Genomic DNA, 22,833 nt, shown 5'->3' on the forward strand with positions numbered 1-22,833 from the left:
TATAACAGAGGTGTCAGAATTAGAGATTAAGCCTGAAACCAAAATCCACTGACTATAGCTATCCAGACGCAAGTTGTCATTTTCTTAAATGGGGAACGGTAATTATTAAATGGTCTTAAGCAGGTTCGGGGGCAATGAACTCTGTGTATGCTCACAGGGTCTCTAGCTTTAACTCTCGGCGCCCGGGTTCCTGCGCTGACCTCTGCGGCTCCGCGGGCTCAGGTGAGGCTGGAGCAGAGCCACGTGGTGCTGGAGCCGCGCACACAGCGCCGTTCCGAAGGGAGGAGGCGGGAAGCTTCGCCGCTGGATCCCCGCCAGAGAAAGGAAAAAAATCTCTGGTTACGAGGAAAGCGAAAGAAACGCCAAAGTTCCAAGCCTCAAGAAGCGCTCCTTCTGATTGGGAAAGGGTCGCCCAATGGGAACCCGAGGCCGGTTCACGCGGACGGTCAGCGAGCCAATCGAAAAGCCCCCCGGGTGCCCCGGACCTGGGACTCCATCCGCTGCTCGGGCAGGTGAACCAGCCGTCAAAGGTGCGCCCCTCCACCTGCGCCCTGGGAACGTTCTCTGCGGGGCCCCGCGCGCCATGAACGCCGAAGAGCAGTATTACGCCTCCGGCAGCGGCACCAGCCAACCGCTCTACAAGGAGCCGTGCGCCTTCCAGAGATCGCAGCCCCCGGATTACAACTCGAGCCCCCCCGCCTGCCTGTACATGGGCCGGCAGCAGCAACAGCAGTCTCCTTACGCCAGTGTTTTGGGGGCCTTGGACCAGGGCAGCCCGCCGGACATTTCCCCCTACGAAGTGCCCCCGCTCTCAGAGGAGCCGGGCATTCCGCACCTCCACCCCCTTCCCCCCCACCATCCCGCTCAGCTGTCTCATCCGCAGCAGGAGGCGCTTCCCTTCGGAGAAGGGACCGAGGCGGGGATGCTGGAGCAGCCCAGAGCGCCGCTGCCCTTCCCATGGATGAAATCGACCAAGTCGCACGCCTGGAAAGGACAGTGGGCTGGCACGGGTAAGGCGCTTTCGTCTTCTTTCTGCCTAGGGCCGAAGAAGAACGCCTCTCCTCGGTCCCGCTCCCTTGCCTCTCGTGGGGACCAGCGTTTAGCCATCTCCAAACTGGAGACTCCCTCGGATATCTTGGACTGCAGTTTGCACCATTCCCAGTCAGCGCCCTGGCTGCTGGCTGAGGATAAAAATGGTTGTAATCCTGCATATCCAGAGAGTGCCCAGTTAGAAAAGGCTGGCCAATCAAGGAAGTGGGCTTTCTCATTGGACAGGGGAGGGGGGGTCACCATTAAAGGAAAAAAAAAAAAAACCCCAAACCAGCCATGTTTTATCTTAGAGTGGTTCTGCAAACCCAATTCTAGACATTATAGTTTAGTGTGATGTATAAACCTGGGAAAATGGGTTAAGTAAACTATGGGTAAATGTCACTTAAGCATGTGGTGCAAATACAGCCTCCGTTACAGCACGCTCCTGTGCCTGTTGATCCTGAAAGGATTCCAGCGAGCCCTTGAAAATTGCCCTGAGCTGAAGGTAGGAGTGAATAGGTCAGAATGCTGCTGAAATTTAATGAATGGTGCCTGAATGTAGGATATTCATGTTCCTATCCAGGGTCCTGGAACTCTCACATGGGTTGAAATACAATTTCCATCATTCCCAAACTGGTTGTAGAAACTGGAAGTTGTACTACAACTTATCTAGAAGGCTGGCACAGTAACTAATAATACTACTGAAAGATACTTCCTCTAAGTTCATTGAGGATCCCACATAAAGAAAGTAACACAGCACTGTATTTTTCTGGATGTGAAAGCATGGAATAGCTTTGTGTGATTTGCTCTACAATAAATCTCTTTTGTTTACTCAGAAGTAAGTCCTATCCCTAAGCCACTTAACATAGCATGTATTGAAATAGGGGAATGATCTAGAAATGTAATAAATCAATGATTGACTTTCCAGAGATTATCAAATCAAAAAACGCTGAATGCCAAAAAACTAAAATAAGGTTGTAGTTGCTTTTAAAGCACTCTGCCTGTGCTTTCAAATGTTAAAGCAGTGCTCTGTGAAGTAACTTTAGGCTCTAGAATAAATGGAGGTTTCAGGGTTTATTTAGAAGTTTATTTAAACTTGAAGCTTCACAGCCCTTTGCACCCAGAAAACCTTGGGTACGCTCCCAAAGAATTCATGTAACTTTGAATGTGACTGAAAAGAGAAACTGTTAAATTCAGTAATTGTTTTGATTGTACAGTAGTTCAGTTTAATGAAAGACATGAAATGGAGTTTTCGTTCTGGTTCCATTCACTACTTTGCAGACCACTCAGAGCTAAGGGCGTAGCTCAGCCTGGTAAAAGTTGCGCACTTTGCCTTGGTAAACTTCTCTTCCTTCAAATTATGGTAAACTCAGTCTGCTGTATTAGAGGGCTCTCCTGTTAGTTCATTCTCTTGAGCGGGGCTCTGCTCTGTTGCACCCCAATTCTACCTGTCTGCTTCACAGAATGAGACTTTCTGTTTTCTAGCTGAAACTGGGAAGACACTTTACGATGACAACAGATTGATTTTCTTGCAGGGAGCAATTGGTCTTTGTAAGGAACCTAGCAGAGAATGCAAACCACCATCATTGTTGTCGTCATTGTCATTATTACCACTATTATCCATTTTGACTCTCAAAAGTTTTACTCATGCATTTAGCAAAATGGCAGCAGTTTTCACTTCTCTGATGTAATTAGATAGCAACGAATGAATGCTTGCAGTCTTAATTGTAATTGCTAAAGAAATATCAGCCTGAATAAACACGGGGGGACTTATTTTTGAGTAGCCATGCTTAAGATACAAGGAATTCCAAACTCCAATTGCACATCCTAACCTCTTTCCAGAGTAAAGGCTTTTGGAAAAAGACAAGACCACATTAAACCTTATTTTTGTGGATATCATTCATCCTGCAAATTAATTAATGTTAATTGGAGCCCAATTAACTAATAAAGCATCAAAGAATCAGATCTGTCATTTCAAACACTGGCGTGTTTATTATGGCATAGGTTTCTTGGGGCCCACAGTTCACTTTCAGCGGCTTCTGATGAAGGGAAGTGTAGTTCACAAACATATTATGATATTCATTTGTTTTTGTTTTTGTTTTAAATGGCTCATGACTCTCCAGAATTTTTGTTTCCTGCAACATGAGTTAACGCTCTAGAAAGAATAAACAGGCTGGCGAGATCATAACTGACTATATTTCTGTAATGTAATTAACACAATGAAGGAAAGAGACTCTTAAGGAATTGCTGAGTTGGCACTACAAACCTAGAGCTGAATCTCATACTAAATCTGCCCTTGGTCTGTGGTTGTTTTCATATCACACTTGTTTGGGATGTGTCTGTAAAGGACCCTTTGAGTGGAGTTTGGGGAGACTGCTCCAATCCTCTTTAGTTACAGTTCACTGGGGTGTGACTCCAAAGTCGTTCTGTAAAATAGTTGTCCTTAACCTGGGCATTTGCTCACACTTTTTTTTTATTAAAAAAAAAAAAGAAAAAAGGGTAATAAGAATGCCATATTTTATTCTCTTGTATTTTGAAGTACTATACCTCTTTGAAAGTATTGCATTTTAAATACACAGACTGGGAAATATTAAACTTTTCAGGGTGGGAAAATTCAATTCTAAGCCCTCTCTTTAAGAGTGTTGTGTGTGACATCCAAGATGCTGTATTTTGATTTTAAAATGATGGAGCCATTTGTAGTTTAAAAAAAACCAGTGAATTGATGTATTCAGTTCCAAGAGACAGAATGGTCTTTAGCAGTCAATGCAGCAATGGTTTCCATTTAAATATGTATGACTCCAAGCACTTTGCTTTAATTGATTGTATGGATAAAAACCCTGTTTCTAATTAAATTCCAGTGGAGGGTGGGGAAGGAGAACAACAAGTTTTTTTCATGTGGCTTTTGCTATCCCAAGACGTGAGTCAAATACTCATCCAGAAAAAGGGATAATGCCGAGGGATCCGCCTTCCCAGCAGAAATGCGAGAGAAGCAGGAAAGCTGGCCCGCAAGGCAGTTTTGCATCACTTCTGGCTTGCAACCTACTGAAAGGCAACCTCATAGGAGGGCAGAACTGACCCCCCTCCTGCTCCAGCTGGGGGTAGAGAGGCCGCGTTTGCTCAGTTTACTAGAACTGAATTGCATACACCTGCAGAGGATCAGACCGAGTTGCTTCTTCAAGCTGTGACCTTCTCAGGGCCACCGATAAGACCACAAATGGACTGAAACAGGAAGGTGGCTGTGGAGAGAGACTCTGTATTGATTTTACCTGAAACCAGTGAAGGTGGTGCCCGGATTCTGTGAAGACAGATGCGGAAATTGGGTTGACCGATTAAGAGTCCTTAACGCATTTGCTAAGGAATAACCCCTTTAAATACCAGGGAACTGACGTTGTAAATTGACAAAGGCTTGCACCGCTGACAGAAGGGCCAGGATTGTAACTCTGGTGCATCTCGTATTCCCCAACCTTGAAGGTTGTTTTGTGTTAATGGACAGTTAATATCTTTTGGGGGCAAATTCAATATAGTGCAAAGATGTAAAGCTGCAGGCACTGACTTTCCATTAAATCCTACTGGAATATAGTCCCGTAAAACTATAATGGATGGACGGATGGTCCAGGCTTAGAAGAAACTTTGTGTGCTGATTCTAAACTTATTTGTGTGAAAATGACACCGCTGCGGGTCCACTTCTAACGATAAAAATTAAATACGGCTTTAACATCTGCACTTGTACACCAGTCTGTATTCAGTGTGAAATAATAAAAGAAGTTGCTGCAAAGAGAATGAGATCCATGAAATTGTACATGCACAACACACACTGAACACTCTACTAGGAATCCAGAAAAGAGAGTGAAAGGCTTTAACTGGCCCTTCTGGGATCACAGATGCCAACCTTCTTCGGACTGAGCAATTTGGATGCTAATAGAGATGTTTATGCCCGCCGGAGCACCAGCTACTAATGGCTATTTGGGCAGAATTAGATTAGGAACAGCATTGATAGGACTGATATTGACATCTCATCCCCAACACATCCATCTAGGAACAGACCCATATATTCCCAGTGGAAATCCCTAGGCTTATTTTAGGATGCAGGCAGCTGGGAGATTTGGGTTTTTCACGAAAGTTCTGAAAGTGCAGTTTGACGTGAATGTACGTAACTAGCATCCATTCAATACATGTGTCCTTGGAACGAAATAAAAACAACACGCTTTTTTAATAAATCCCATTATATCCTCCAGGATTTCTCTTTCCTAATAATTCGACTGGATCGCGGTTATTTAAAGTCCAGCAAAAACTACAGTGGGAATGTGCCTTTACACTGTGCGAGTTGCTTTTAAGAAGGCCACGTGGGATCCACCAGGAAGTTCAACCATTTCAGACGGACAGTCCAAAGCAAAGCCGCCGCGCTTTGCTAAGGAGGATCGTTCTATAATTCTGGGCACCAGTTGTTTTCCACCCAGGCTGTGGAGCCCCAGCAGAGACAGCAATAATCCTTTCTGCCTTCGGAAACTCTTGTGGCCCCGGAAAGGCGGTCGCCTGTATTAACTCACAAGCTTTCGTGGACCCAAACCCTCCTTTCGGATGCAAACTCTAACTGACCTCAAAGTAAATTGCGCAGCTTCTTTTGGAATCAAGGCGCAGAGGCCTGGAGCGTTAAGTGTCTGGAAATCACCGTGATGCAACAGACTGCCGAGCCCTTTCTCTTCCCTTCGCGCTAGAAGCGAACGACGCTCTTTTCTACATCCGGAACCGGTCTCGCGAAACGCGGTCGGGAAAATCTGCCGCCCAGCACATCCTGCCTGACCCTGAAGGAGCGTTTGCCCTGAAAGGAGCGCAAGACGCGGGGCTGTTTTTGCGGCCAGGGGCTCGCCTCCAGGGAGTAGAGGGAGTTGCCGTTCCTTCCCGACCCGGGGAGATTGAGCCAAGCGCCAGGAAGGGCAGTTGGGGGAAGAGCGGGTCGGTCTCCGGCAGCACAATGTTATCGCGCCCTGCGTCCTGCGCTCAGCGGGTCACGCCTTTCGGCAAATATTGCATTAAGGGCTTTGTAAGAACAGATAGGAGAAATGGGGGCGGGGGGGGGTGCCTACATTTTCTTAGCTGGGAGAAACCGTTCAAGCAGACTTACTCTCGTGGCCAGTTCAGGTCATTAGGAGCCCACATGGGATTATAAAGGTGCCAGGGGACGAAAGAGAGGGGGAAACGATGCCGTCCCCCCAAAACAAAAAAGACTGCGAAATAACAAACGGACGAATAAATTTGTGTATGTGGCCCCCTTCCTATAAAGTCGTATAGCAATATACATTTTATACGACCAGTGGTATTATTTTTTAAATAAATAAGCTGAAATGCATTAAACTGTACGGCCTATTGGGGGGAAAAACGTTCGTGGACTGAAACGAATTAGTTAAATTTGCTACACAGAATTGGATTTGCTGTAAGAGGCATAGGTGAAGTCCTAAGGAGACTCTTAACTAGAAATAAATTCCCATTGAACTGAATGGGATTTCTTTTTGGGTAGTAGTAGTTACAACAATAGCAGTTTACGTGTATCTACTCAAAAGCAAGTCCCTTTGTATTAAATCCCACGGAATCTCCGACTGCAATTCTCTGTTCTTCCAAGGTTGCCTCCCGCTGACTTCAGTGGGTCTTATTTTTAAGTAAGCTAAAAATTCCTTCACGGAACAACTAGACCTGCCGTAACAAGGGGAAAAAGTGTGCAAAAATTTGGCGTAGCAGTTTAAAACAAGAGCGCGAGGTAATTTAGAATCGGAGAAGCGGGCCATCATTTGCAAGGGTTTGAAGCCAGGGCAGTTCTGATCTTCAGCCTGCTGAGCTACCTTACAGCTGCTTCGAATCTTAACCGACACCAATTTTTCCTCCTGAAATTATTTTAGATCCGGAGATCCTTCAAAACTGCAGGACAAATGAGTGCCCGCCATGCTCTTTGTGCCCCGTTTCATAGTTTTCTGTCTGACTTGAATGTACATGATGCTGCGTGATGGTGTGGTTTCTCTCTGGGGTGTATTTGCTTTACATTTGCCCTCAGGAAATCCGTTTGGTTTCGGTAGATCTCCCCCCCCCCCTTTTAATGTTTTGGCACAAGTTTGCGTGATAGAAAAACTTGGCCATGGGAACATTTTCTGGCAATCATTCCCTCGAACTCTGCGGGACATTTTCATTTGCCTTGAGGATAATACAGGGTGCAATTCTGTAAATGTCCCTACTCAGAAATAATCCCCCCCCCAAAGTATTTGATGTTGCATCCGTGTGGGCGAATGTTTGCACCTTGAATTTGATGCCAAAATGACTTATCAAAGACCATCAAAGCTTAAAACATATCTTGGGTCAAACCCCATTGAAAGGTATGGGAGTTGAATCAGAGCAGTCTTGCTACACTCCCATTCACTTCAGTGGAAGCTCAGCTGGATTATTTTCGCTGTTATCTGCCAACCTTGCTTTAATCACCTCATTTTAGCCACTATACTTTTAAATCTAATTGCTTCCACAATCTTCTGCAGGAAAAGTATGATAATTGATTCTCCTTATTGAGGCTTGATTCGACAGAAATGCACACTTTCACGTCTCCAGCCATTCTGTCTGAAGGCTGGGATTTAAATAACTTCATGAAATGTGCTCCTGGACTCAGGTTTTGCCCAGCCATATAATAAACTGATTTTTAAACCCCCTCCGCTTTATTTCTTGAAAGACACAAAAGACACTGGGAGATTCCCAGGTTTATTCTGAAACAGGCAAAATTAAAGTGACTGTGTCTGATGATGCTTTCAGCCTGAAATGGTTTTCCCACAACGTTTCTGTCCTAAAAATGTTACCCATGAGATATTGGCTAAATGCTCGAATATCTTCTGAGTATTTACATTCAATATATAGCTGACTTGGAATGAGGGGGTGTGAAAACTAATTAGTCTTCATTTTTGAAAGAATTTCAAAAGCATTTCCATTCAAAATCTAATAGGCAAACCAATGGAGATGGATTTTAAATAGTTCTGGATTATTGTTTCAGTGTTAGCCCCTCATTTCATGTAACTGAAAACTAAATAATAAAAATAATTTAGATTTAATATAGCTGTCCACTCCAGTGGACTCTGGGCATCTTACAAAATATAATAATTAAAATAATTAAAAACAATTAAAAGCATAAAACAAGACAGCCCAGACTAAAAAGAAGAAAACAAAGCATGACAACACACAGACACAGACACCCAACACATTAAATCCAGGTCTGGGATCAAAGCCATTTTTAAGGGCTTTTCAGAATCCTAGGAGAGAGAGTGCCATCAGTATCTCTGGGGGATGCTGGTCCAGAAGGTGGGGGGGGGGGAGGGAGGGAGGGAAGGCATGGTTCCTAGGTCCTGTAAGATGATGGGACTGGGAGTGCACCCACTCTGCCTGAAGGTACTGGAGAGGTAGAAACAATGGCAGATAACCATGAAGAGCTTTAAAGGTAACAATCAACACCTTGAATTGCACCCAGAAGCCAACTGGCAGCCAATGCAGCTCAGATGGCAGTGGGGACACATGGGCATGATGAGAAATGCCCATTACTACTTATATCACTGCATTTTGAACCAGCTGTACCTTCCAGATGGTCTTCAAGGGCAGTTCCATGTACAGTGCATTGCAGTAGTCCAATTGTGAGATGACCAGGGTGTGAGTGACTACCTACAGGGTCCAAAATGTATGGTGCAATCCAGGCCAACTGTTAAATAATAAATAAATGCTCCCCTCCTTTTTTTTTTTTTTTTGCAGAAAAATGGAAGCAATCAATAATTCATGCAAAGAATCAAAACATTTTTTTAAAAAATCTATGTACTCTACAGACTGTATTGCTGGTGACTAAATCCACTTAACGATATGTTTGTGTGTATGTGTGGGTATGTGCATGCACCATCCATTACTTAAGATGATTTACAATAATTAAAACTAACAAACTTATTTTTAAAAAATTGCAATAAAGAAAAATTATGTAATGAAACCAGGCAGGCATGGTAGCTGAAATAAAATCAATGATCACATTTATAAATTAATGCTTGGGGGAAATATGACTTGCCTTATTAACTAATTAGGGAAGGTCACAAGAGAAGATATCATCCATATCTCCCAAGATGGGAATGTCTTAGTGAAGCCTTAATAAATCCTGTTAATTCTTGAATCCCATTTACAGAACAATCTTATGGATCCCTGCTCAGAGGCTTACTCAGAGGAAACTGTACAGTATCTAGGATTTCAGCCTTAATTAGCTAAAATACATTCTGAATTTATGGGGCTTTGTTTCCTTTCAAAATGTTAAATAATTAGTGTGTTAGGACTGCAATATAGAGTGACAAAACCAAAGCCCTACTATATGTGCACGGACATTGGTGCAATATTTGATACTGAATTGTGGTAGTGAAGTGTGTGTCAGGGAAAATGCATGAACATCACAATTGTTCAGGGACAGTCCCTGACTAGATGCTTTTCAGATATTTAGAGCTACAATGACCATTATTCTTGAATAGTTGCCTTACAGACTAATGGGTGTTATACTCCAAAACGTCTGAAAGATATCAGATTGTGGAAGTCGGTCCTAGGAAATAAAAATGATGGACTAGTCTCAGAAGCCTAGAGGGGAGAAGATGGAGCAAAAGAATCACAGAAATAAATCAGAAAATGAAAAACAAACATGCTAGGGATGTGCTTCTGGGTGAGATAATTTGGCAAATGAACCTTGATTAAATGGATTTTAAATAACATGGTAATTTATTTTCAAGTATGCAGAAGTCAAACAGTGTGTTCAATTACATTTTGTAAAAAAATTCAACACCTTTTTAAAATCACCTCCAATTTACAACCCAGTTCTAGTCAGGCACAGCATATCAGAGTACTAATGAAGTGACATATTTCCCATCCAGCATCTGATCAAATTCGGCACCCATTTAGTCCAGCAAAGTCTGACTAATGGTGTGCTGGGTCATTTTCCAAGGAGCAGGTATTTTGTCATGTAACGAACAAAGCAGAATTCCTATCCTGTGCAAATCAACAGTTCATGCTGTTATAAAGGTTTTGGAACAGGGCAACCACAATAAGGGGAGGTGTGTGTTTTATCTAGCGATCATGTTAATCAAAGCTACAGTGCAGTTATATCTGTGTTTCCAAGAGAAAGCAGTAAATTATAAATGAGGGATGTACATTTTCAATTGCCATGAACACATGATCATTCCAGTGACTGACCAGCCACCAAAAATTGCACTCAGAAACATTCAACTCTGTTTTTATAAGAGGTTAACTCATCTCAAGGAGGCCAGTGTAGGTGAGGGAGTTCAGGTGTTGGATTAGGAGCCGGGAGACCTGGGGTTTCATCTACACTGGACAAGAGACATCTGTTGGGTTACTTTGGCCAATCATCCTCTCTCAGCCCAACCGACCCTGTAGTGTTGTTGCTGTGGGTAAAAATAGAAGGAGGGAGCTCTTTGTAGGCCTCCCTAAGTTTTTGAATGAAAGATGGGATAGAAATCTAATAAACAAACACACCAACCCCAACACACTGTTGGTGCAGTAAGCATGCATGACATTCATAGCTCTAACATTATACAATATGCATGAGCCAACCATGTCCATACCTACAAGCCCATCATGCCGTTCACTTTCAGAATAACAAACGTTATGCAGAGCACCAAAAAGGAGTAAGAAATAGCAAAGCAATCAGTGCAAAATTGAATATGTAAAATAGCTAAAATTAGTTTATACTGATACCATTCACTGTATCGCTCCCTCCTTTTCTATCCTTAGAAATCATTTTTGCTTCCACCATTACCATATCCTGATCCATATATTACCATATGTTTATTTTCTGGCTTTGTGGCGGGGGGGGGGGCACAAATATTGCACCAGTCTTCCCCAGGTGATGCCTGTATTTCTTATTTTGATTTATTCAGTTTGGAAGCCGCTCATCTTCCAAATTAGCTGAGATGGTCATACTAATCAGAATGACATTCAAGTGCATGGAAAGGAAATCCAGCCACGTCTACTGGTTTAATATGAAAATAGCTACCTTCTGAATGATGGCTGTTGTTGTTACCAGTCACAGTCACAGTCTTAACAGAGCAGGAAGAACACTAGTCTGGGCACATACAGGTATCTTGCAACACCTAGATTTGGGGTTCCGGTAGTGGCATCAGTGCAAAGAGAAATGCATATTCATAGCTTATTGTAGCATCTGGTATCTAAAGCTAGGGGAGGTGTTAACTGATACCTAAGAAGGTAGATTAATTTCCTAATGAGATTTAAATTATAGTGCAGAAAAAGTCACTCTGTGTCAGCGGGGCTTCTCTCAAAGGCAACTGTGAACATTACTATATAACAGTGCCAGCTAGGCTGGGCCAAAAGAAAAAAAAAATGAATGACTTAAATGGTCATAATATATTGCATTTTTTCTTTTCTATAATTCACATAAAGTGGCTCTATACCAAGAAAGCCCTCGAAGGAAAAGCCAAATGTCTAGTAGTGATCCTTAATTCTAGATACAAGTATAAAAATAGTTTGACAGTGAGCATAATGCATAAGTAGTTAGATAAAAGCTTCACAATCACATTGCAAGATAGTAAAATGCATTTTCTACAAGGAACACCTGATAATATGCTGATAATTTTGAAAAGTGTTTAGCATCAGGTAGCAAAAGCAATTTTTTCCCCCTTTCCCCTGTATTAATCCCAATGGTGCTGGGACTTCAGTGATTTTTCCAGCCCAGCCTAGCTCAATTCATCTACTGCTCTGAACTCTTTCAAGAAAATAGAACACAAAATAGAACAACATTGCTTGGAGGGGTCGTGCATGTGCCTATGGGTGCATTAGTGTGTCAGGGAGGGAAGGAAATGAAAAGTGTTAATTCCATACTTCACAATCAGTTATTAAAGTACTCTGTCCAGAGTCAGAAACTATGAGTGGGGTTGTCTTATCAATGTTTTTAAATCAAGCAATTAAAGCAATATGCCTGATCTTCTGCACAAAAGCCTCTTAAGAGATTTGTTGGTACAGCACCTGACAGGGCTCTGGGGGGAGATGTGGCTACTTTAAAGAGGTGCATATAGGTGCTATGTCCTGGGCGTGCTTTGAGGCACCTTTTTGGAATGTGCTCCCAAACACTGCACAGCCATCATTCCTATAAGGCTGAAGTCCCGCTAGGCTCCCAGGCTTTCTCTCTCTCTGCCCACCTCCCTCCACAAACATGTTAGAGATTAAGCTCTGCTGGGTCCTGCTGATTTTATATGATGTGACTTTTATCATATGAAGTTGTAGGCCAAGAATCACCGACTTACAAAGGCTGCCATGACCTTTGAATCCACAGATCACAAGCTGATTTACTTTCTCCCTGCTTGAATTGATATTCAATTCCTTTTAAACCAACTTTTAAAAAAATCTGAATAAATTAACATTCAATCTAACAAGTTCTACTTTTGCAAATTTCAGTGTACAATCCTGCTGTTTTATATCCAAGGATTTGTCCATCAATTTATTTCCTCAAGATCTATGGATCTTTCTGCCTTAATTATATGTCCAAAGCTAAGTTGACAACCAATTTATATTTATTTGATGGAAGAGTATGTGTGTTTTCTTCCAAGAGAATATATCATGTATTTGGATGGTTTTAACATCTGTATAAGCAAGTGTTTTGTAAAAATTCCTACTCTTGAATTTCCTTATGTAAAGCATATAAACGAGAGCTCTAGGATAATGTTTTAGAGGATAATGTGTCTATGCTCTAATTATATGATTGGCTATGATGTATATTATTTTTTCCAGCATAAATGTTCCAGTTGATATTCAAAAATATTTGAAACCCATGAGTTATTCATAGATGTGATTGTTTTTCACATTATTTTAGGTCAAAGTATGGCATATCCAAAAAAGTCTAATACTTTTAAATATAATGGAACTCAACAGACAATTTTTATGCCTTGTTTGTTCCAATGGGGCAGAAAACTGTTTAAAATGTAGACTAGTGTGTGAATTCATAACAGCACCAAGCAATCAAGACCAAAATAAGTTTCAACTGTTTCAAGTTACTAGTCATGTTTCAGATATAGCTGAAGCAATTCAAGTTGCTAGTCATGCTTGAGAAATAGTGTGAAGCGATTCAAGTTACTAGTTATGTTTGAGAAAAAGTGTGAAGCAATCAAAATTTCCTGAGGAATAAGTGTTGCACCTGATTTATTTATTTATCCATATATGGCGGCGTCTCCTACGATTCTGGTCGGATCAATTAAACTTACATAGCATAACTTATCTGTTACAACATGTTCAAAGACATCAAACACACGTTGCGGAATTAGATAAAACACTACCTCTCTGGGGCGGTTGCTTCAAGGACGGTCTGCGCTGCGTTTTGAAACGAAAGCAGAGAAGGGGCCATGGCCCAAACCGTGGGAGCGGCTGGTTACTCCGAGGTGCGAGGCCACCACCGAGAAGGCCCGCTTCCGAGGTCCCTTTCCCTTGACTCCATAGGACCGACAGGGCTTCCCCGCTAATAATCAGATTCTGATTGAAAATGAAACTCAGGCTCGCCGGCCAGTATTTCCGTTCGTGGCTTCATTGCGCGCGTGTTTATTGTCCATCGTTTAAACGCTGGAGAACTTTTTGATGAGGGTGGAAGAATCTATGGTTGCGATAAATAAGATCTATTTTATTTAACTCCGTTGGTTTACGATCGCCGCGGCACTGATAACGCGCCGATGGCAAGCCGTTTGAAGAGTCTGAAGCCGAAGGCTGCCAACCTATGCCCCTGCGGCGTATCCCCATCGAATTCAGCAGCAATTACTTCTGGGCGGACAAGCATAAGCACGCGTTGCCCCGACTCAGAAAGAGTTGGGACCGGAGAACTTCTAAGCTTACTTTGCCCCTCCTTTGTAGGACTCGGTCTGGCAGAAAAACTTAGCCCTCCAAGAAAAAAAATAAAGGGAAAAATAGCCGCAAAAAAGCCCCGATCTGAACCCGATGTGGGTTGTTCTGGGGGCAAATGGCTTTTTGCCTCCGTATTAGTCTTTTGTAGCAAAGCCAGCCAGCCAACTGCAACTCGTTAAGATATCCATCCCTCCGCCGTATAACAGCAAGACGAAAACTCGCGCTATTAAAGACCCTGAAAACACCCTTCAAGGTGGGATAAGATTCCTGGTGTCTTGTAAAGAGATGCTCCGCCCGGCGACACGAAGAAGCAACTCAGATATATGCATACAAAATTGGGAAGCCGTGTAACTTTCCTAATATAATAGGAGGATATTTAATAACTGTGCTTCTGGATTTAAAGAGAAGAGCGGAGAGAAAGTGGTGGCAGAAGAATTGAACAGGAAAACAAACGAAAAACACCGGAGATAATGGCATTAAACATTAAAATAAGGAGCAAAATTGGAAAAGTTTTTTTTAATTACAAAAGGATTTAATACACTGCAGTGATCATGCTTTTTTTTTTTTTTTTTAAGTTTCCTATATGGCATCTTACTAAGGAATTCTGTGCAGGTTTCCTTGGATATAAGCCCTTGAATTCTTAATATAAATATCCTCCTCTCCCCCCCTCTCCCCAACTTAAGGAAGTTTCTTTTGCTCAGCAATCATATTCATTTTGCTTATCCGCATTCCCTTCAACTGACATGAAACCAGATACGGTCAACCTGAAATGATTCTATGATTTATTTCCCCCAACAAGACTGTGTGAAGGCCAACTGTTGTAAACTATTGTACTTCAGGATTTATTCCTGAGGTGGCTACGTGAACCCTGCTGGCAAACCCAGGTTAAGCATAATATTAGAATCCGGCCTCTGCCTCCTGTCGAAGGTGCCTCCGATCAGCAAATGAGACAATGACTAGTGAGAAATGTGTCCATCTGAGTTCTGAGGGGCTGAATCCCAAGGAAGGGTGGCCAGAAGCGTGTCCTCAAGTGTTTCATTGCAGCTGCATGATTCGTCTTTTGAAGAGGAACACGCTCTTTCTTTATTGCATCTTTATGACCTATATAAACCCTGGGCATAATGCAAGCACAAACGCACTGGCTCCCATCCTTGGGTTTTTTTTTTTCATTAATTAACTCGGGAGAAAGGCAAATGCGTAAAGATTGTTCAGGCTTATGTAAATATGCCCATGTTCATGTGCCTAGAGACCAAATGCCATTAATCTTCCCAAATGGAGAACAAGGGAAGACTTGGAAGAGGAAGAGTCGGTGGTACTTTAGTACTTTACCTGAACAGGAAGAATCTCCAAGAAATCCTAGGTGAGAAAATGAGAAACATTTTGAAAACTGTATGGTCATAATGGATCTTGGTGTGAGAAATTGAGGTGGTGGGAGTTCTACCCAGTGGGCAGGGTGGGAGAAGAGGATGGATTAGTTAGATGATGGTTAGGTAGGAAGGGAACGTGGAAGAGCAGGAGAGAGGAGGAGAAGAGGAGAAGTAGAAGAGGAGAAGGAGGGGGAGACAAAGAAGAAAAGGAGGAGGAAGAGGAAGAAGATGGAAATGCGTTTCCAGGGCAAAGAGGCAAGCGGGACTATGGTATACTTTTACATGGATCCTTTCCTGATTCAGACCAAGGACCCTTCATAGCCTAACAGCTCAGGGATGAAAGTGAAAGACCCAAGATGGGGAATTTTTAATATAGAGCCAGTTACTGGCACCAGTGTATCTTTTGCAACCTCAGAAAAATTCTGAAGTTGGAAAGGTGGGATGGGAGAGGGAGGTAGTTGCTGAAACCATACAGGGAAACCCTCCCTAACTCTACATTTTGTTGCAAGAGCGAAATGCCTTGTGTCTTCTACCTTCTACTTACGGGCACTGAAAGGTTGGAAGGGGTTCCACGGAGCAACGAATCCAGCGAATACCTGTTTGGAGGGTGAGGCTGTGTTTTAAGCAAATAACAATTTCCCCCTCTATTGGTTTCTTACAAATAGAAATACAAAGTTAATAGAAGCAGCTGCCCCAAATACCAGGGTATTTTCTGTTGGGAAAGAATGCCAAGCAACTGAAAGTGGATCTTATTTTTATCCAGCAAGGAGGAATTTTATTCAGGGACCAAGTTACGATTTCCTACATAAATAAAATCTATTTTGATTTAATTGTATAACATTATTGCAAAAACAAATTAAGCTGAAAATACAGTACCAGTGCTCAAACACACACTTACACACTTTGTTTTATAGATATAGATATAATTTAATCATTGATTAGTTGGGGAAAAAGTTATCTAAGTTCTCAAAAAGAAATATATGATCATCTAATAACTCTGCATATCAGGATCTGGACTTGTTTCTTCAGGGTGCTGCTGAATATTTCAAATCCCTAGAGGTCATGCTTTTATTAAGACTACAGGGGATGTTCAAGTTGCATCAGGCAAGATGATTAACAATTGGGGGGGGGGGGAAGTATCCAATTTTTGAACCGTAATTGTAACTGGTGACCATTTTAGATGTCTGGTAGGTTCAGTTCTGTTCCCCCAAAGGATAAAGACCTTCTTAAGTCAAGCTTAACTCCCGATGTCTCCATGAACACATCTATGCAGTTTGCTTGGTAACAGTTCAGAATATTTTTTTTTTCCAATTTCCTAGTCTAGTCTACCATTTAGGTTCTCCTAGTGCTATCCCATCCAAGTACTGACCCAATCAGACCCTAGTTGGCTTTTCGTGATCAGTCGAGGTTAGCTAGGTGCTGTATAGAGCTAGGCTTAATCAGTCATCTAGATAGCCCCTCCTTTCGACCATAGATCCTCGTCTTGCGAGTGCCTTCTTTTCTTCCCGAACGACTGCAAACAAAGCGGAGGTAGGGGGTCCGCAGGCGTTTCTGGTATTGCCCTCAAGTTTCTAGTCCTTAAGATCCAGCCCGCGCTTTCGCAGCCCGGGCGGTGTCTGACTCTCGTTCTTCCTCAGGTGGCTCGTACGTGGTAGAACCCGAGGAGAACAAGAGGACCCGGACGGCCTACACGAGGGCGCAGCTGCTGGAGCTGGAGAAGGAGTTCCTCTTCAACAAGTACATCTCCAGGCCCCGCCGGGTGGAGTTGGCCGTCATGCTGAACTTGACCGAGAGGCACATCAAGATCTGGTTCCAGAACCGGAGGATGAAGTGGAAGAAGGAGGAGGATAAGAAGCGAGGCGCGGGCGGCGGCGGCGGCGGCGGCAGCGGCAGCCAGGAGCCCGAGCAGGACTGCGCCGTGTCCTCGGGGGAACTGCCCGGGAAAGAGGAAGGGCAAGAAGACGAGCACCCCGTCGCCAAGCTGCTCCTCCCCGTCAGCCCCACCGTCTCCCCCCGGCGGCCCCCGGAGACGCGGTGAAGGGCGGAAAGTCCCGAACAGCCCTTCGAGGGCCGGAGCGCCCCCTGGTGGAACCTTCGCGCCTCTCGAGCGTCCTTGGAGGGGCGACCGTTAGGAGGAAGACCCATGTATTGGACTACAAGTCCCATGAGAAGTGAAGCTCATGGGAGTTGTAGTCCAACGCATCTGGAAAGCGCCAGGTTGGAGAAGGTTGAGGGAAGGAGAACAAGAGCTAGTCCCCTTCCAATTTCTCCGTACTTTGTTTCTTTTCCCCCCATTTTAATCCAATTTCAGGGTTTTTTAAAGTTTATTTTCAAAGCTGGATAATTAAATGATCCTTCCATGTGAGAAATATTCAGCCACTGACAGAATTGGGGAAGTGGGAGGAAAGAGCCATCCATGAGTATTTGGTCCTTCTGATCTCACTTGTGTTGGATAACGTTGGCGATACAATTATATTTCCTGGGTAGCCTATATGCCCCCTAGGCTACCTAGTTCACCTTTACTTTTTAAAATTCTTCTAATTAAAAACAAAATGGGAAACAAGCATGTTGCAAAGCAAAACCTCAAGCATAATCTTTATTTCCAGCAATGCCTGAACTTCCCAGAGGCCTCCTCAGAAAATAAAGTGGTCAATGGTTTGCAACCTGGGAAACTGGAGGAGATCTTGGGGAGAAAACCCACCACTTCTCTTCAGTTAAATCAGGGTTTTGTGACTCCACTCATCACTGCAGCCATTTTATGAGACACTGAGATGAAAGAGAGAGAGAGAGAGAGGTGCCTTTCAACTAAAGCCACAATTCAATATACACTGGCTTGGGAGTATGTTCTGCTCAGAGGGCAGAGGCATCTGCAGGGTGTGGTGAAAAAGGTCAAGATGAGGGGCCGTGATGGTGCAGTTTGAAACTCTACCTGTTTGTGTGCATTGCACATTAAAAGACAAAAAGATGGAGCTTCAATTGCATCATTGTGGTACCATCTTGGCTTTTTTCACCATATCCTGTGGACACACCTGAGATAGATGTGCATAAATTATATTATCTTGGAGACTGCTTAGGGCTATAGGAAATGTAGGGAAAATGGAAAGGTAATAGGACTGGTAGTCTTCACCTCTATGGAGACTCTTCAGGGTTGACAACAGGAACTTTTCAGGGTGGTGGCAGCATTAATGGGCCTGCTTCCTATCCTGACTGGGATGGGTGAGACACCAACGTGGGCGCCATCCCTGCATTCTCCAACTTGCAGCTTGAAGATTCCTTATGGACGTGTCCCCATGACATGGCCTTTGTCTCATCCCAGCCATAGCAAAGGCCACCTAACCATATTTAGTTTATTCGATATTAAATATTATTTATTATTATTGTAATAACATTACAAATAATATTAAATATTATTTGATATTAAAGCGGCCATTCCCATCTTTTCCTGGCATAACGCATGATTTCTCACACTTTGGCAATGGCCACAGTAACACAGCAGAGATGTCGCCAGCTCTTACTGGTTCCTACCCTTTTGACCCCGGTGGTTGCTGTGGGGTTTAGTCTTCTGAAGAGAAAAGAGGGCTCAACATGACATCTTCTCATTTAGTAAATGATTCCATCAAAAAGTTCACTATTTCTAGGTCATATACATAAACCTGGAGTGATGCAAGCCTTTTGGTATTTGTGCCCTTTTTGGAAGTGACGGGTGTTGCAGTTTTTGATTGCTATTCTGGCAGTGGAAGCAGCAGGCAGGAAGAGCCATAATGCCAGAGGTGGGAGGGGGCATGGCCAGAGACATGGGGAGTCCAGCTGCCAGGGCCTGTCGGCTGTTTTAAGGAAAGTGAGGAATACAGTGTGTGAGAGAGTGCGATAGAATGGGTAAGAATGAGCAAGAGTGCAAGAACAAGAGAGCAAAAGGCAGGTATCCACAGAATCATCAAAACGCAAAGATGGTGGCCTTAAGCAGGTGATCAATGCCCCACCTTTTGTAAATGAATGACTGTAAAATTCAATTGCAGGGTGGTGGCTGCCCGCAGAACCCCTGCCAAGAGAGGATGTATGCATGAGGGTGAATAATGGGATGAAACCATGTGAAAGAAAGCAAGAGAGAGTGTGCAAAAGGCACAAGTGAGTACAAAAAAGGTCAAGCTAGCAAGAAAGTGAGAAAGCAAGAAAGAGAAGCCGAGAGAATGAGTGAATGAGCAAGAAGGGCACAGTGAGAGTGAGCGTGAGAGAGGCAATCAGTGGATCACGCTTGAGGTGGGTGGGGGCTTCCTAGGGATACAGGAAAGGAGAACCTTTTCTGTGTTACCAAGAAGTGGAGCCCACCCACCCTGCTGATCAGGTTCCAATAGATAGGTAAACCCATGAGTCTAGCCATCTGCCAAAACTCACCTCCTTCCTCAATCCCATCCCCACCCCCCAACAGTTTTCTTTAACTTGTCTCGTATTAAAGCTGGAAGGATAGCACCACTCACTGGCCTCAATACTAAGATCTTATTACTAAAGATGAAGCACATGATGCCAGCGTACCTTCTGCTATCTCATGGACTGGAGGAAAGCACATTACGCGAGCTGTTCAGTTCATTGGAAGACCTGTTGGATTCGCTTTCAGACAAGAATGGCTCGTTTCGGCTTTTAAAAATCTATGCACATCAGCTAAGAAATACCTATCAGTGAAATCAGAACCAGATCAATCGTTGGCAAGGAGAGTTGGCAATCTTGAACAGTGGTAATGGCCTTATGAAAAGCAGCAAATTCTTATTAACTTGGTATTATTGGATTGGGAAGGTTCAATACAGAGAGTCAATTTGAAGGCAATTTGAGCAAAACTCCAAACTGAATCAGCTTTCCAAACTGGACTATTGATTTGGTTTGAATAATCAGATCAAATTGGATGCTTCTGAATCAGTCCAATTATTCAGTGGCATTTGCACAAAAAATATTTTTCTGAATTGAATTGATTTTTCATATCAGATTAATTTGATGATCCATTCAACAAACTAAACCAAATCTATTATTCAAATCAGATAGATTTGATGATCTGAACTGACATTTCACATAAGACCTGACCCTTCTTAGAGATTTATAGCGTCATCCACCCATCACTGTGCCATAATGAAAAAAAAGTAGACAGATTTTATATCATCACAGTGATGGTTGGATGTGACCATGTGGAAATGGCCATAGAGAGATGTTATGGCTGCTTCTGGATGGAGACCACAGGCTTCTTCAATCTATGTCCCTCATTCAAAAGTCCAGCACGCTGAGGAGTCTGGGTTTAAGCAATCAGGAGGTGATGGATAAGATGGCTTGTTTCACGGGGAGCAAATTCAGATGTCATGTGGGGATTATGGGTGCTGGAGTCAGATCATCTGGGCGGCTAAATTGAGAGAGACTGCTCCTGCTTTGGCTTGAGAATAAGGATGCACTTGAATGGGGGAGCATCTGTTAACCTTTTGTAGGATTGGGAATGTGGAACATTAAGGTTGAGCTTGTTTCTGTCTTCTTAAGTGGAGTGGAGACTTCTTATTCGCTTGTTATTTAGCCGATTGTTCTGAATGAGTCCTTCCACAAGGATGATGATGTTGATGATGTCCCATCAAGCTTGTGTTGACTCTTAACAACCACATATATAAAATGATAAAACTTCTCCAGGATGATCTGTCCCCAACCTGGTCCTTCAAGTCTTCCAACAGTGTACTCATTGCCACTGTAATTAAGTCTATCCACCCTGCCGCAGGTTTTCTTCTTCCCTTTCTTTCCACCTTTCCAACGTTATAGACTTCTTGAATTAGATCTTTGCATAATGTGCTGGAATATGATAATTTCAGCCTTGTCGTTTGTGCCATTTGACTGAGAAGTCTGGCCTGATTTGTTCAAAGATCCATTTGTTTGTTTCCTTGGCTATCATGGTATTCTCAGGAGCTTTCTCCAATGCCAAAGTTCAAAAACATCAGCATTCTTTCTATCCTGCTTCTTCCATACTTCCATCCATCCATCCAACTTTCACTTCCATACAGTATCACATGGAAAATCATTGCCTGCATGATTGTGATCGTTTTAGGTATAGCCATATGTCAGCATCTGAATATTTTTCCAAGGCCTCTGTTGCTACACTCCAAAATGCTAGTCTGTGGGTTTTATTCCATGTGCTCTTCCCCCCAGTCTTTTTCTCCCTCCACCTATCTTTTCTACCATTCCTGTCCGCACTACCCACTCATCCTTCATTCCCCTCAGACAGTTTGTTGCTTCCTATTTATCCCCTCCATTCTCCTTAAAGCATTCTGAATAGATAGTGGTTTGGCTATAATGTTGTTTGCTTAGTCTGTTGTGTGAGCCACTGGTTTTAGCATAATGTGTTATATGAAGACAGTCATTGCTGTTTTAAGCAAACCATGGTTTAGTGTGATGTATAAACCATACCTGTGTCTGTCGGTAACCAATGCATTTTCCTATCTTAAACAATCACTTTCTAGTTTCGGAAAACTTGCTGTACCAGAAGAAAGTACAGTGAGGAGTGAGAAAAGCAACATGTAGGTGAGCTGATGTGTCCCTCACTTAAATTATATCATAGTTCTGACTACAGGGAAGAACAGAGATTGCTTCCTTTGTCCAGAGCTTATACATTCATATTCACCCAATGCTCAAATCATGATCCTGGGTTTCTTTGGTTTTGCCTTTATTGTTATTTGAGCTCAGCCACAGTGGGTGGTAAACCATGGTATATGGCCTAGTGTGGCCAAATATATCACGTGTATATGGCTCACATTAAGTGTGGCCTATTCAGAAAGTCATGTTTAAATTGAGCATGGCTTAGTACAATGAGTGAGCTCAGTCTCGCTCAGGATTAGGTAGCATTATATTATGAAAAAAGATAATGTCTCTTTCAAGTAAGAATAAGAGCATTTATAACTCTTTCCATGCTGAACAAGGGCCTTCTGACTAGAAAATGTTTTCAAAAGAAAAAGAGGAATAAAGAGATCATGGAAGGAAAGACAGACACTCCTGCAACCGGCCTCAACATTACCCCCCACGCACACTCAATGGGTCTGCCTGCCTCAACTTCTTCACAGAGTTGGCTGCCCACCCCAATGTCCCTGGCACATTATCAGATAGTCTCTGAAGGGTCACCTGGGGCCATAGAGATTGTAGGCCCCTGGTGTGTTGCACTGCTGGAAGACCTTTTCAGACGACTGCATTCTCTCAAGTCCCTCACAGAGAATCAACAAATGACACCTTTGACTGCTCTGGAGTTGAAATCTGTTGTATTAAAGTTGCAGAAGTTTTTCTCCTCAGAGTTATTGGACTGCAAGGCCCAGCCTTTATACTGATGGATGGAAGGATGGAACCAACAATATTATAGTCATCCCTCTTGCCATCCAAATGCATCTGCAAGGACACCAGCTAGATGAAGATTTTTTTAAAAAAATGAAACCAGCAAGACTTTGCATCGACATTTCTAATTCCTTTTCTTCTTCTCTGTTTGACACATGGACCACACTATTCATTCTCATGGAAAGGTGTTACAGCTGGGTGGGAGAGGTGC

At 43.0% G+C, this 22,833-nt stretch overlaps 1 protein-coding gene across 1 annotated transcript; it reads left to right on the top strand.

Moving 5' to 3' along the window:
- The first annotated feature begins 474 nt into the window (after positions 1 to 474).
- Positions 475 to 17,850, top strand: PDX1 (pancreatic and duodenal homeobox 1). The gene is made up of 2 exons (XM_088140690.1): positions 475 to 1,010; positions 16,925 to 17,850. Exons 1-2 carry the CDS (start codon positions 584 to 586, stop codon positions 17,323 to 17,325), a joined length of 828 nt encoding a protein of 275 aa, XP_087996816.1. The 5' UTR covers positions 475 to 583; the 3' UTR covers positions 17,326 to 17,850.
- The last annotated feature ends 4,983 nt before the right edge of the window (positions 17,851 to 22,833 follow it).

The sequence above is a fragment of the Python bivittatus genome, unplaced genomic scaffold, assembly GCF_059951505.1.
Source record: "Python bivittatus isolate LINGU-HERP-01145 unplaced genomic scaffold, Pbiv_v1 ctg000340_np1212, whole genome shotgun sequence".
NCBI classification, from domain to species: Eukaryota; Metazoa; Chordata; class Lepidosauria; order Squamata; family Pythonidae; genus Python; species Python bivittatus.

Coding starts and splice junctions, on each gene's coding strand:
- PDX1 (XM_088140690.1), top strand. CDS start 584: ATGAACGCCGAAGAGCAGTATTACGCCTCCGGCAGCGGCACCAGCCAA. Junction 1,011..16,924: donor AGGACAGTGGGCTGGCACGG/GTAAGGCGCTTT, acceptor GTTCTTCCTCAG/GTGGCTCGTACGTGGTAGAA.